Source organism: Somniosus microcephalus, unplaced genomic scaffold (genome assembly GCF_052327205.1).
Source record: "Somniosus microcephalus isolate GS21.2 unplaced genomic scaffold, FLI_Smic_1.0 unresolved_chr6, whole genome shotgun sequence".
In the NCBI taxonomy this organism is placed as follows: Eukaryota; Metazoa; Chordata; class Chondrichthyes; order Squaliformes; family Somniosidae; genus Somniosus; species Somniosus microcephalus.
This window is the reverse complement of record NW_028225184.1, coordinates 6,868,819-6,883,896: the sequence shown is the minus strand read 5'-3', so window position 1 is coordinate 6,883,896 and position 15,078 is coordinate 6,868,819. Positions and strand designations below refer to the sequence as shown.

Here is a 15,078-nt window from a genome sequence, read left to right as displayed (position 1 = left end):
GCACCGAGCCTTTCAATCAAACCTCATTCATTGTTTTTTGTTTAGAACGAAATAGAAATCGGAACTAATTATTTTTATTGGAACTAAAATTCGGTTTAATTATTATAATGACTTTTATAAGTAGAAAGTCTGTGCCGTTGATGTTTGACAAGTGTAGCTTTTAAATTGGGCAGTTGACCGATGTGAATGAAAGAAAGCGGGTTTTATCCTTCCAGTGAATATAGAAATCCGCTCCTTCCCTTCACCTTCCCTCCCTTCATCACCTTCCCTTCATCCCCCACCTCTTGCCTTCACTTCTGTCCAGTATTGCCATCACAAGAGATATGATTTCAGAGTGAAATAAAGCTTCATTTGCTGCAACACCTAAACCTGGTGATTTAAAGTGATTCGCGCATGCGCAGTCGGCGGGGCCCGGCCAGGGGCCGGCGCGGGGTCACCGGGTCACCACAGCAGGACTAACGGGCGGCGGGAGCGACATTTTTAATTGAGGGCGAGCGGCCCAAATCGGAGCCTGGTCCTGGCGTACCTGGGCCTACCGGGCCAGCTCCACCTGAAACGTTGACTCTGTCTCGCTTTCCACGGCTGGCCTGTTGAGTGTTTCCGGCGGCTTCTGTTGTTGTTCCGGATTTATTGTCCGGCCGAAGCGGAACCTGTAACTCGGACTGACAGTTCTGGGGAAGGATTAAAGCGCGGATCCGCGGCCCAGCAGCGCGGGAGGCCTGGGCCTTGAGTTGAGCGGATTCCCGGCGCGATGCCGCTGCCCCCTGGGCCCGAGGCGGACGCCGATCGGTTTGTTTTAGTCGCCAGTTTAGACAATGCCCGGAACCTGTCGAACCTGCTGAAGGCCGTTCATTTCCGCGACCAGGTCACCGTCTTCGCCTCGGCCAACGGCATCAGGGTGACGGCCGAGGCCGCCAAAAGCGTCCAGGGGAACGCGTTCATCCAGGTGCCGAGGCCCAGGCCCCGTGGCGGAGGGAGGGATTGGAGCGGGGGATGAGGGCTTTGGGGGAGAGGGATGGGGAGTGAGGAAGGGATGTGGGGAGTGAGGAAGGGATGGGGGGGAGGGAGAGAGAGATCGTGAGGGGGGAGAGAGAGAGAGATCGGGGGGGGGGAGAGAGAGAGAGATCGGGGGGGGGAGAGAGAGAGAGATCGGGGGGGGGAGAGAGAGATCGGGGGGGGGGAGAGAGAGAGATCGGGGGGGGAGAGAGAGAGATCGGGGGGGGAGAGAGAGAGATCGGGGGGGGGGAGAGAGAGAGAGATCGGGGGGGGGAGAGAGAGAGAGATCGGGGGGGGGGGAGAGAGAGAGATCGGGGGGGGAGAGAGAGATCGGGGGGGGGAGAGAGAGAGATCGGGGGGGGAGAGAGAGAGATCGGGGGGGGAGAGAGAGAGATCGGGGGGGGAGAGAGAGATCGGGGGGGGAGAGAGAGATCGGGGGAGAGAGAGAGATCGGGGGGGGGAGAGAGAGAGATCGGGGGGGGGAGAGAGATCGGGGGGGGGGGAGAGAGATCGGGGGGGGAGAGAGAGAGATCGGGGGGGGGAGAGAGATCGGGGGGGGAGAGAGAGAGATCGGGGGGGGGGAGAGAGAGATCGGGGGGGGGAGAGAGAGAGATCGGGGGGGGGAGAGAGAGAGAGATCGGGGGGGGGAGAGAGAGATCGGGGGGGGAGAGAGAGAGATCGGGGGGGGAGAGAGAGAGATCGGGGGGGGAGAGAGAGAGATCGGGGGGGGGAGAGAGAGAGATCGGGGGGGGAGAGAGAGATCGGGGGGGGAGAGAGAGATCGGGGGAGAGAGAGAGATCGGGGGGGGGGAGAGAGAGAGATCGGGGGGGGGAGAGAGATCGGGGGGGGGGAGAGAGATCGGGGGGGGGAGAGAGAGAGATCGGGGGGGGGAGAGAGATCGTGAGGGAGGGGGGGGGAGAGAGAGACAATACAACATAGCTGATTACCTGACCATGGTAAAGGATAACAAACTGAGAAGAACCTTGACAAGGTACAGACTTAGTGAACATAGCCTAGCGATCGAAAAAGGCAGACACAGGCAGACCAGGCTGCCAAGAGAGGACAGGATATGCTCTCACTGCAGTCAGGGAGTGGTGGAGACAGAGATGCACTTCCTCACAGCTTGTGGAAAATATCAGGGCATCAGGGAGAATTTCTACCAAAAATTCTCACAAATATGCCCCTGATTTCAGAAATCTGAGTGACAACCAAAAACTCCCATTCCTACTGGGAGAGGAGAGAAACTGTATAACACTGGCGGCACACTATGTTACAGCTTGCCATGAACAGAGGGACAACCAGTAAACTAAGAAAAGAATATATATAAACAATGCGAATGTATATTTATACACTCAGGGATATACCTGTTTATACACTGTATGAATAGAACTGCGTTTATGTGCTAAACCATAAATGTATTTTGATGCTTTGGCAACATAAGATGTAACTTATCATGCCAATAAAGCGATTTGAATTGTGAATTGTGAGAGAGAGAGATCGGGGGGGGGGAGAGAGAGAGAGATCGGGGGGGGGAGAGAGAGAGAGATCGGGGGGGGAGAGAGAGAGATCGGGGGGGGGGAGAGAGAGAGATCGGGGGGGGAGAGAGAGAGATCGTGAGGGGGGGGGAGAGAGAGAGAGAGATCGTGAGGGAGGGGGGGAGAGAGAGAGAGAGAGATCGGGGGGGAGAGAGAGATCGGGGGGGGGAGAGAGAGAGATCGGGGGGGGGGGGAGAGAGAGAGATCGGGGGGGGAGAGAGAGATCAGGGGAGAGAGAGATCGTGGGGGGGGGAGAGAGAGATCGTGAGGGGGGGGGAGAGAGAGATCGTGAGGGGGGGAGAGAGATCGTGAGGGGGGGGGAGAGAGATCGTGAGGGGGGGGAGAGAGATCGTGAGGGGGAGAGAGATCGTGGGGGGGGGGGAGAGAGAGATCGTGGGGGGGGGGAGAGAGATCGTGAGGGGGGGGGGGAGGAGAGAGATCGTGAGGGGGGGAGAGAGATCGTGGGGGGGGAGAGAGAGATCGTGAGGGGAGGGGGGGGGGAGAGAGATCGTGAGGGAGGGGGGGGGGGAGAGAGATCGTGAGGGAGGGGGGGGGGGAGAGAGATCGTGAGGGAGGGGGGGGGGGAGAGAGATCGTGAGGGAGGGGGGGGGGAGAGAGATCGTGAGGGAGGGGGGGGGAGAGAGATCGTGAGGGAGGGGGGGGGGAGAGAGATCGTGAGGGAGGGGGGGGGGAGAGAGATCGTGAGGGGGGGGGAGAGAGATCCTGAGGGGGGGGGGGGAGAGAGATCGTAGGGGGGGGGGAGAGAGATCGTGAGGGGGGGGGAGAGAGATCGTGAGGGGGGGGAGAGAGATCGTGAGGGAGGGGGGGAGAGAGAGATCGTGAGGGAGGGGGGGGAGGGGGGGGAGAGAGATCGTGAGGGAGGGAGGGGAGGGGGGGGGAGAGAGATCGTGAGGGGGAGAGAGAGATCGTGAGGGGGGGGAGAGAGAGATCGTGAGGGGGGGGAGAGAGAGATCGTGAGGGAGGGGGGGGAGAGAGAGATCGTGAGGGAGGGGGGGAGAGAGAGAGATCGTGAGGGAGGGGGGGGAGAGAGAGATCGTGAGGGAGGGGGGGGAGAGAGAGATCGTGAGGGGGGGGAGAGAGAGAGATCGTGAGGGAGGGGGGGAGAGAGAGATCGTGAGGGAGGGGGGAGAGAGAGATCGTGAGGGAGGGAGGGGGGGGGGAGAGAGATCGTGAGGGAGGGAGGGGGGGGGAGAGAGATCGTGAGGGAGGAGGGGGGGAGAGAGATCGTGAGGGAGGGAGGGGGGGAGAGAGATCGTGAGGGGGGGGGAGAGAGAGATCGGGAGGGAGGGGGGGAGAGAGAGATCGTGAGGGAGGGGGGGGAGAGAGAGAGAGATCGTGAGGGAGGGAGGGGGGGGAGAGAGATCGTGAGGGAGGGAGGGGGGGAGAGAGAGATCGTGAGGGGGGGGGAGAGAGAGAGATCGTGAGGGAGGGGGGGAGAGAGAGATCGTGAGGGGGGGGAGAGAGATCGTGAGGGGGGGGGAGAGAGATCGTGAGGGGGGGGAGAGAGAGATCGTGAGGGGGGGGGAGAGAGAGATCGTGAGGGGGGGGAGAGAGAGATCGTGAGGGGGGGGAGAGAGATCGTGAGGGGGGGGAGAGAGATCGTGAGGGGGGGGGAGAGAGATCGTGAGGGGGGGGAGAGAGATCGTGAGGGAGGGGGGGAGAGAGAGATCGTGAGGGAGGGAGGGAGGGGGGGGAGAGAGAGATCGTGAGGGGGGGGAGAGAGAGAGAGAGATCGTGAGGGGGGGGGAGAGAGAGATCGTGAGGGGGGGGGGAGAGAGAGATCGTGAGGGGGGGGGAGAGAGATCGTGAGGGAGGGGGGGAGAGAGAGATCGTGAGGGAGGGAGGGGGGGGAGAGAGATCGTGAGGGGGAAGGAGAGGGGGGGGAGAGAGATCGTGAGGGAGGGAGGGGGGGGAGAGAGATCGTGAGGGGGGGGAGAGAGAGATCGTGAGGGAGGAGGGGGGGAGAGAGAGATCGTGAGGGGGGGGAGAGAGAGATCGTGAGGGGGGGGAGAGAGAGAGATCGTGAGGGAGGGGGGGAGAGAGATCGTGAGGGGGGGAGAGAGATCGTGAGGGGGGGAAGAGAGAGATCGTGAGGGGGGGAGAGAGAGATCGTGAGGGGGAGAGAGAGATCGTGGGGGGGGGGAGAGAGAGATCGTGAGGGAGGGGGGAGAGAGATCGTGAGGGAGGGGGGGAGAGAGATCGTGAGGGAGGGGGGGGAGAGAGATCGTGAGGGAGGGGGGGGAGAGAGATCGTGAGGGAGGGGGGGGGAGAGAGATCGTGAGGGAGGGGGGGGAGAGAGATCGTGAGGGAGGGGGGGGAGAGAGATCGTGAGGGAGGGGGGGAGAGAGATCGTGAGGGAGGGGGGGGGAGAGAGATCGTGAGGGAGGGGGGGAGAGAGATCATGAGGGAGGGGGGAGAGAGATCGTGAGAGATCGTGAGGGAGGGGGGGGAGAGAGATCGTGAGGGAGGGGGGAGAGAGATCGTGAGGGAGGGGGGGAGAGATCGTGAGGGAGGGGGGAGAGAGATCGTGAGGGAGGGGGGGGAGAGAGATCGTGAGGGGGGGGGGAGAGAGATCGTGAGGGAGGGGGGGGAGAGAGATCGTGAGGGAGGGGGGGGAGAGAGAGATCGTGAGGGAGGGGGGGGAAGAGAGATCGTGAGGGGGGGGGAGAGAGATCGTGAGGGAGGGGGGAGAGAGATCGTGAGGGAGGGGGGAGAGAGATCGTGAGGGAGGGGAGAGAGATCGTGAGGGGGGGGGGGAGAGAGATCGTGAGGGGGGGGGAGAGAGAGATCGTGAGGGGGGGGGAGAGAGATCGTGAGGGGGGGGGAGAGAGCGTGGAGGGAGGAGGGGAGAGAGAGATCGTGAGGGAGGGGGGGGAGAGAGATCGTGAGGGAGGGGGGGGAGAGAGATCGTGAGGGAGGGGGGGGAGAGAGATCGTGAGGGGGGGGAGAGAGATCGTGAGGGAGCGGGGGGAGAGAGATCGTGAGGGAGGGGGGAGAGAGAGATCGTGAGGGAGGGGGGGAGAGAGAGATCGTGAGGGAGGGAGGGGGGGAGAGAGATCGTGAGGGGGGGAGAGAGAGATCGTGAGGGGGGGGGAGAGAGAGATCGTGAGGGAGGGAGGGGAGAGAGAGATCGTGAGGGAGGGGGGGAGAGAGATCGTGAGTGAGGGGGGGAGAGAGATCGTGAGGGAGGGGGGGGAGAGAGAGATCGTGAGGGAGGAGGGGGGAGAGAGAGATCGTGAGGGGGGGGGGGAGAGAGAGATCGTGAGGGGGGGGGAGAGAGAGATCGTGAGGGAGGGGGGGAGAGAGAGATCGTGAGGGAGGGGGGAGAGAGAGATCGTGAGGAGGGGGGAGAGAGATCGTGAGGGGGGGGGGGGAGAGAGATCGTGAGGGAGGAGGGAGGGGGGGGAGAGAGATCGTGAGGGAGGAGGGGGGGGGAGAGAGATCGTGAGGGAGGGAGGGGGGGGAGAGAGATCGTGAGGGGGGGGGGGGGGGAGAGAGATCGTGAGGGAGGAGGGAGGGGGGGAGAGAGATCGTGAGGGAGGGGGGGAGAGAGATCGTGAGGGAGGAGGGAGGGGGGTGAGAGATCGTGAGGGGGGAGAGAGAGATCGTGAGGGGGAGAGATCGTGAGGGTGAGGGGGGAGAGAGATCGTGAGGGGGGGGAGAGAGATCGTGAGGGGGGGGAGAGAGATCGTGAGGGGGGGGAGGGGGGAGAGAGATCGTGAGGGGGGGAGGGGGGGAGAGAGATCGTGAGTGGGGGAGGGGGGGAGAGAGATCGTGAGGGGGGAGGGGGAGAGAGATCGTGAGGGGGGGAGAGAGATGGGGAGGGGGGGAGAGAGATGGGAGGAGGGGAGGAGAGAGATCGGGAGGGGGGGAGAGAGATCGTGAGGGGGGAGAGAGATCGGGAGGGGGGGAGGGGGGGAGAGAGATCGTGAGGGGGGGAGGGGGGGAGAGAGATCGTGAGGGGGGAGGGGGGAGAGAGATCGTGAGGGGGGGAGGGGAGAGAGATCGTGAGGGGGGGAGAGATCGTGAGGGGGGGAGGGGGGGAGAGAGATCGTGAGGGAGGGAGGGGGGGAGAGAGATCGTGAGGGGGGAAGGGGGGGAGAGAGATTGTGAGGGGGGGAGGGGGGGAGAGAGATCGTGAGGGGGGAGGGGGGAGAGAGATCGTGAGGGGGGAGGGGGAGAGAGATCTGTGAGGGGGGGAGAGATCGTGAGGAGGGGGAGGGGGGGAGAGAGATCGTGAGGGAGGGAGGGGGGGGAGAGAGATCGTGAGGAGGGAGGGGGGAGAGAGATCGTGAGGGAGGGAGGGGGGAGAGAGATCGTGAGGGAGGGAGGGGGGAGAGAGATCGTGAGGGAGGGGGGGAGAGAGATCATGAGGGAGGGAGGGGGGAGAGAGATCGTGAGGGGGGGAGAGAGATCGTGAGGGGGGGAGAGAGATCGTGAGGGGGGAGGGGGGGAGAGAGATCATGAGCGGGGAGAGAGATCGTGAGGGGGGAGAGAGATAGTGAGTGAGGGAGGGAGGGGGGGAGAGAGATCGTGAGGGAGGGAGGGGGGAGAGAGATCGTGAGGGAGGGAGGGGGGAGAGAGATCGTGAGGGGGGTAGAGAGATCGTGAGGGGGGGAGAGAGATCGTGAGGGAGGGAGGGGGGGAGAGAGATCGTGAGGGAGGGAGGGGGGGAGAGAGATCGTGAGGGAGGGAGGGGGGGAGAGATCGTGAGGGAGGGAGGGGGGGAGAGAGATCGTGAGGGAGGGAGGGGGGAGAGAGATCGTGAGGGAGGGAGGGGGGGAGAGATCGTGAGGGAGGGAGGGTGGGAGAGACCGTGAGGGAGGGGGGGAGAGAGATCATGAGGGAGGGGGGGAGAGAGATCGTGAGGGAGGGAGGGGGGGAGAGAGATCGTGAGGGAGGGAGGGGGGAGAGAGATCGTGAGGGGGGGAGAGAGATCGTGAGGGGGGGGAGAGAGATCGTGAGGGGGGGAGAGAGATCGTGAGGGGGGAGGGGGGGAGAGAGATCATGAGCGGGGAGAGAGATCGTGAGGGGGGAGAGAGATAGTGAGTGAGGGAGGGAGGGGGGGAGAGAGATCGTGAGGGAGGGAGGGGGGAGAGAGATCGTGAGGGAGGGAGGGGGGAGAGAGATCGTGAGGGGGGTAGAGAGATCGTGAGGGGGGGAGAGAGATCGTGAGGGAGGGAGGGGGGGAGAGAGATCGTGAGGGAGGGAGGGGGGGAGAGAGATCGTGAGGGAGGGAGGGGGGGAGAGATCGTGAGGGAGGGAGGGGGGGAGAGAGATCGTGAGGGAGGGAGGGGGGAGAGAGATCGTGAGGGAGGGAGGGGGGGAGAGATCGTGAGGGAGGGAGGGTGGGAGAGACCGTGAGGGAGGGGGGGAGAGAGATCATGAGGGGAGGGGGGGAGAGAGATCGTGAGGGAGGGAGGGGGGGAGAGAGATCGTGAGGGAGGGAGGGGGGGAGAGAGATCGTGAGGGGGGGAGAGAGATCGTGAGGGAGGGGGGGAGAGAGATCGTGAGGGAGGGGGGGAGAGAGATCGTGAGGGAGGGAGGGAGGGGGGGAGAGAGATCGTGAGGGAGGGAGGGGGGGGAGAGAGATCGTGAGGGAGGGAGGGGGGGAGAGAGATCGTGAGGGAGGGAGGGGGAGAGAGAGATCGTGAGGGAGGGAGGGGGGGAGAGAGAGATCGTGAGGGAGGGCGGGGAGCGAGATCGTGAGGGAGGGAGGGGGGGAGAGAGATCGTGAGGGAGGGAGGGGGGGAGAGAGATCGTGAGGGAGGGAGGGGGGGAGAGAGATCGTGAGGGAGGGAGGGAGGGGGGGGAGAGATCGTGAGGGAGGGAGGGGGGGAGAGAGATCGTGAGGGAGGGAGGGGGGGAGAGAGATCGTGAGGGAGGGAGGGAGGGGGGGAGAGATCGTGAGGGAGGGAGAGAGATCGTGAGGGAGGGGGGTGAGAGATCGTGAGGGAGGGGGGGAGAGAGATCGTGAGGGAGGGAGGGGGGAGAGAGATCGTGAGGGAGGGAGGGGGGAGAGAGATCGTGAGGGAGGGAGGGGGGAGAGAGATCGTGAGGGAGGGGGGTAGAGAGATCGTGAGGGAGGGAGGGGGGAGAGAGATCGTGAGGGAGGGAGGGGGGGAGAGAGAGATCGTGAGGGAGGGAGGGGGGAGACAGAGATCGTGAGGGAGGGGGGGAGAGTGATCGTGAGGGAGGGAGAGAGATCGTGAGGGGGGAGAGATCGTGGGGGGGGGGGAGAGAGATCGTGAGGGAGGGAGGGGGTAGCGAGAGATTGTGAGGGAGGGAGGGGGGGAGAGAGAGATCGTGAGGGAGGGAGGGGGGGAGAGAGATCGTGAGGGGGGGAGACATCGATCGTGAGGGAGGGAGGGAGAGAGATCGGGAGGGAGGGGGGAGAGAGAGATCGTGAGGGAGAGGGGGGGAGAGAGAGATCGTGAGGGAGGGAGAGAGAGATCGTGAGTGGGGGGGGAGATCGGGAGGGAGGTGGGGGAGAGATATTGTGGGGTGGGGGATGTTTGGGGTGGCGGGGGGCATCAGGGGGGGAGGTGTTGAGGGATCAGGAGGGTGTTTTGGGGATCGGGGGTGTTTGAGGGATCGGGGGTTGTTTTGGGGATCGGGGGGTGGGGGTGTTGGGTGATCGGGGCTCGGGGAGCGGCCCAGGAGGTTTGGTGCGGTAGCAGGAGCGCGGGCTCGGGGCTCGGACTTGCCACCGCCTCCCCTGGCGCTCGATAATCTTCCTTTCTGTGAATTGTTTTTAATGTTTATTTCCAGGCTTGCATCTTCCAAGAGTTCCGGGTGGAGGAGGACTCTGTGATGTTTCTCATTAACCTCACGGTGCTGTTAGATTGTCTCACCATATTTGGATCCAGTTCGCTGCCCGGTAAACGCGCTCACATTAAAGTCCGCCTTTGCAAACTTTGCCCTCGAGCCATGACCCCGCTGACCCCGCTTTCCTTGGCCTTGCAGGAGTGACCCCGGCCCTGAGGATGTGTTACCGTGGATACGGCCACCCGCTGACCCTGTTCCTGGAGGAGAGTGGGGTGGTGACTGTCTGTAAAATACAGACTCAAGAACCAGAGGAAACTCTCGATTTTGACTTTTGCAGCACAAATGTTCTGAATAAAATTATTCTGCAGTCGGAGAGCCTCCGGGAGGCGTTTGCTGAGCTTGATATGAGCAGCGAGGTGCTGCAGATCACACTCTCTCCAGACAAACCCTATTTCAGGTACTAAGGTAACTGGGAACTCTAACAGGCCTTAACATAGAACCAGAAAAGAGCATTGCAATCTGGTGCCAACACATTTTCTTCAACTTTCTGACATTATGCATAGGAACAGGAGGAGGCCATTCGGCCCCTCAAGCCTGATCTGCCATTTATAGTAATGCTAACTCCACTGTCTCATAAATCACAAGATTAAATCTTAAAAATCATGAGATTAAGTAAGAAAATTGGTATTTTTCTCCTGCCTGGCCCCTCGCTGAGCTTTGCTCCCAGATAGGATGTGAATTCCGCAATTTTGCTCCTTTTTAGTCAGAAATGTCCCTCCTGCCAAATCGTAGCCGCAACATTCCTTCCGCTATTCGGGAGCCGTCGTTACTCCATCTGTTCATCTCAGCAAGTTATAAAAATTCATTACTTGTAAGGCAGCGATGGAAGGTGCATTTCCAGCCCCCTCACCCTCCCCAACTTCCTTCAATAGACGGCTTGAGACACAGTGGTGGACACGGGTACTTTCACAAGCTAACCACTCCCGCTCCAGAATCCCCCCCCCCCCCCCCCCAACCCCTCTATTGTGGACGGGGAGATTGGAGACATGGATGGAGGGGAAGGGGAGAGTTTAAAATTTTTTATTTGTTTATGGGATGTGGGTGTCGTTGGCAAGGCCGGCATTTATTGCCCATCCCTAATTGCCCTTGAGAAGGTGGTGGTGAGCCGCCTTCTTGAACCGCTGCAGTCCGAGTGGTGAAGGTGCTCCCACAGTGCTGACTTTGTGCTGACTGTCGGAGGTGTCGTCTTTCGGATGAGACGTTAAACCAAAGCCCTGTCTGCCCTCTCAGGTGGACGTAAAAGATCCCATGGCACGATTCCGAAGGAGAACAGGGGAGTTATCCCCGGTGTCCTGGCCAATATTTATCCCTCAACCAACATAACAAAGCAGATTATCTGGTCGTTAGCACATTGCTGTTTGTGGGGCCTTGCTGTGTGCAAATTGGCTGGCGCATTTCCCAAAAGTGACTCCGCTTCAAAAAAAAGTACTTCATTGGCTGTAAAGTGCTTTGAGATGTCCGGTGGTTGTGAAAGGTGCTATATAAATGCAAGTCTTTCTTTTGTTGTAGTGGTTTGGTACAACTGAGTGACTTGCTAGGCCATTTCAACATTGCTGTGGGTCTGGAGTCACGTGGGCCAGACCCGGTACAGACAGCAGCTTTCCTTCCCTCAATGACATTAGTGAACCAGTTGGGTTTTTACAGCAATGCAGTAGTTTCATGGTCATTACTGATAATAGCTTTTTAATTCCAGATTTATTTAATTAAATGAATTTCAATTCCCCAGCTGCTATGGTGGGGTTTGAACTCATGCCTCGGGATTACTAGTCCAATAACATAACCACGATGCTACCAGTGGAGTGGGAGTGGAAAGTAAGCTCCTGTATTTAGTGCCACCTAACTTAGTGTCGTCAGCAAACTCCATCTAAGTTATTGATAAATATATTGGCCCAGAAATTCGGGTCCCAATGTGTGAGTACGGACGGAGTACTCACGCGTGGACCCGATGGAAGTGCCGGTTTCTTGCATGCACTACGCATGCGCGGGAAACCGGCATTTCCGATCCTCTGAACCAAGGGGTTCAGAGGTCGAACGCGTGTGCGCAGGAGTCTGCGCCTGCGCGTTGAACTTCCTCTTTTTTTACAGGTTTTTCCGTGCGTGAAGGCCTCTACATTTTACACATTAAAAAAACAGACGTAAGGACTTCATTTTAAAAGGAAAGTGGTCAATTAATTAAAATTAGAACATTTTTTCCACAGGTTTATTATTTTTAAATACTTTACAATAAGGTAAGTATTTTTAGCCCCGATTTTTTATAAAATTACTTTTTTCAAAAATTTAAATTATTGTTTAAAATAGTTATTTAATGTTATTTATAGTTGATTTAAATAGTGTGATTTTTTTTCAAATTTATTTTAAGGTTAAGTACTGTTTTGGGCGCCCGGAGTTTTCATGAGTTTGACAGGTCTTTCTGTCAAACTCATGAATGGACTTTTCCCTACTCCGATTGGTTGCCCAGTGCTCACGTGATCCCAGCCGACGCATCGCACTAAGTACGCCGCTGGATCACGCAAGCACAGCACGCCGGGAGCTGGACCGGGCCACAGACAGGAAATCCACGCAGGCCCAGGCCTCAACTGCCGGCGCGCTAGGTAAGTGTAGGTCGGGGGCTTGCACCCGCGGGAAGCCCCCAACACCAATTTCTGGGCCAGTGAAAAGCTGGGGCCCCAGTACAGATCCCTGGGGGACACCATGAGTCACATCCTGCCAACTGGAGTACATCATTATCCCTACTCTCTGTCTCCTACCGCCTAACTAATTCCCTACCCATGTAAATAGGGTAAAGCTGCCCTCCTTTGTCATAGTTTCTTGTTATCTTAAATTTCAGATGTTTCATCCATTTGTTAACCACTAATGAGCACCATTTCCTTTTCAGATTATCTACTTTTGGGAATGCTGGGAGCACACACTGTGACTATCCAAAAGACTCTGATATGATTGAGGCGTTCCATTGCAGCCAGACCCAATGCAATAGGTGAGGTGGCACAGTGACCACTGTGTGTTACTGCAGTGGCTGCCATTATGTGGTAGCATGAAGCAATTCAAAAAGTAATCTTGTTCTCTTCTGATCAGGTATAAAATCTCATTACTGAAGCCATCTACTAAAGCCTTGGCTCTGTCCTCTAAAGTCTCGCTCCGCACGGATAACCGAGGATTTCTCTCCTTGCAGTACATGATCCGGAATGAAGATGGGCAGATCTGCTTTGTAGAATATTATTGCTGCCCTGATGAAGAGGTGGGGGAGTGAGAGTCGTAATCAGCAGGCACTTGCATCCACATATGGGACAGAGACTCTGAGTAGCTTTCCTCTTTGAAGAGGCTGCAGACTCAAATGTGAAGTTTGTGCAGCACGAATTTGGTCCTTCAGCAGTTTCCTGATTTTGCTTATTAACTTGAGGCTGACGACAGAGGCCGATGTGTGCTGACGATTTGGTGAATGTGCCCAATGCCTTTGAAATGTACCCAATGCCTTTGAAATGTAAAGATGGGACTAGTGTTTTTGTAGTAGTGTTGACGCTGGTGGAGCTGTGAATTGGTTTGTATCAGAAAGTGGTGAAGCCTAGTTGTAATTCTCTGGGGGGGCGGTGCAGCAGTCAGCACTCCGACATCCTCGGGTGCAGACAGAAAGCAGAAGGCGAGACTTTAGGCTACTTATTTGCCTTCTGGTGGCTGGGCAGTGGCGGCGGTGGCTGGGCACCAGTGGCAGTGCTCGGTAAGCAGGCTGCAGGAGGTGCGTAGCCCAAGAACGAGGCAGTGAAGAGTGGGGGAAACCGCTGTGTGTCCTCATTGGATTGGACCTGCTTTCTTTCCCTTTTCTCAGGGATTTTCAGCTTGAAGTTAATAATTTGCCACTTTTGTCTCTTGGGTTACAGTGTGACTTGGAATATGCTGTCATTTGATTTAAGGGAAACCTCACCCTCTTGCCTACTCTAACAATGCCGAGATTCTAAAAAGTTTTTTACTTCATTGCGGCAGGTTTTATTGGGATTTAAGAAGTTAATTCGATTCACATATTGAACTGTTTGTAATCTGCACCATCCCTTTCCAACACTGTACACATAGAATCATACAGCACAAAAGGAGGCCATTCGGTCCATCGTGCCTGTGCCGGCTCTTTGAAAGAGCGACCCAATTAGTCCCACTCCCCCGCTCTTTACCCCCTAGCCCTGCAAATTTCTCTTTTTCAAGTATTTATCCAATTCCCTTTTGAAAGTTACTATTGAATCTGCTTCCACCGCCCTTTCAGGCAGCGCGTTCCAGATCACAACAATTCGCTGCGTACATTTTTTCCCCTCATTCCGCCTCTGGTTTAAACGGCTTTTTGGAATCAACACATGATTCCACCCAGTAGAAATTTATGCAACGACTAGCGTCTTCACTGAGTGTAACGTTAAATATTTGGGCCTGTTCCTTGAACCTACGTATATTTTGCCAAAATATTTATATAGTATATTAAAAGTTTTGAGTCTTCCTGTTTGTGTCATACATAGTTCATGTGTCACATTTAACTTCCTTGCTACTTCTGGGTCTCATTCTAGGGTGTAAGGTTTCCATTCAACATACCGGGAATGTGAGTTACATTATGCTGTACAGCACCACCCATTTTACCCTCCCTCCCCAAGAGGCACAATCTTAAAATTACAGCCATTTAGGAGTGAAATCAGGAAGTGCTTTTTCACACAAAGGTATTAAAGGGTATGGGGAGTGAGGGGGAGAGTGGGATTAGACTGGGTGAGATATTAAAGGGTATGGGGAGTGAGGGGGAGAGTGGGATTAGACTGGGTGAGATATTAAAGGGTATGGGGAGTGAGGGGGAGAGTGGGATTAGACTGGGTGGGATATTAAAGGGTATGGGGAGTGAGGGGGAGAGTGGGATTAGACTGGGTGAGATATTAAAGGGTACGGGGAGTGAGGGGGAGAGTGAGATTAGACTGGGTGAGATATTAAAGGGTACGGGGAGTGAGGGGGAGAGTGGGATTAGACTGGGTGAGATATTAAAGGGTATGGGGAGTGAGGGAGTGGGATTAGACTGGGTGGGATATTAAAGGGTATGGGGAGTGAGGGGGAGAGTGGGATTAGACTGGGTGGGATATTAAAGGGTATGGGGAGAGTGGGATTAGACTGGGTGGGATATTAAAGGGTATGGGGTGTGAGGGGGAGAGTGGGATTAGACTGGGTGGAATATTTAAGGGTATGGGGAGTGGGGGAGAGTGGGATTAGACGGTGGGATATTAAAGGGTACGGGGAGTGGGGGCGAGTGGGATTAGACTGGGTGGGATATTAATGGGTATGGGGAGTGAGCAGGGGAGTGGGATTAGACTGGGTGGGATATTAATGGGTATGGGGAGTGAGGGAGAGAGTGGGATTAGTCTGGGTGTGATATTAAAGGGTACGGGGAGTGAGGGGGAGAGTGGGATTAGACTGGGTGTGATATTAAAGGGTACGGGGAGTGAGGGGGCGAGTGGGATTAGACTGGGTGGGATATTAAAGGGTATGGGGAGTGAGGGGGAGAGTGGGATTAGACTGGGTGGGATATTAAAGGGTACGGGGAGTGAGGGGGAGAGTGGGATTAGACTGGGTGGGATATTAAAGGGTACGGGGAGTGAGAGGGAGAGTGGGATTAGACTGGGTGGGATATTAAAGGGTATGGGGAGTGAGGGGGAGAGTGGGATTAGACTGGGTGGGATATTAAAGGGTA

General features: G+C 57.5%; 1 protein-coding gene across 1 annotated transcript; it reads left to right on the top strand.

Moving 5' to 3' along the window:
- The first annotated feature begins 429 nt into the window (after positions 1-429).
- On the top strand, positions 430-13,850 carry rad1 (RAD1 homolog (S. pombe)). The gene is made up of 5 exons (XM_085978162.1): positions 430-946; positions 9,324-9,432; positions 9,519-9,777; positions 12,256-12,354; positions 12,453-13,850. Exons 1-5 carry the CDS (start codon positions 752-754, stop codon positions 12,625-12,627), a joined length of 837 nt encoding a protein of 278 aa, XP_085834288.1. The 5' UTR covers positions 430-751; the 3' UTR covers positions 12,628-13,850.
- Positions 13,851-15,078: the final 1,228 nt, after the last annotated feature.

What these genes read in the sequence shown, in the direction of transcription:
- rad1 (XM_085978162.1), top strand. Translation starts at nt 752, where the DNA reads ATGCCGCTGCCCCCTGGGCCCGAGGCGGACGCCGATCGGTTTGTTTTA. An exon ending in TGGATCCAGTTCGCTGCCCG is followed by an intron (nt 9,433 to 9,518) that starts GTAAACGCGCTC and finishes TTGGCCTTGCAG; the next exon opens with GAGTGACCCCGGCCCTGAGG. An exon ending in CCAGACAAACCCTATTTCAG is followed by an intron (nt 9,778 to 12,255) that starts GTACTAAGGTAA and finishes TTTCCTTTTCAG; the next exon opens with ATTATCTACTTTTGGGAATG.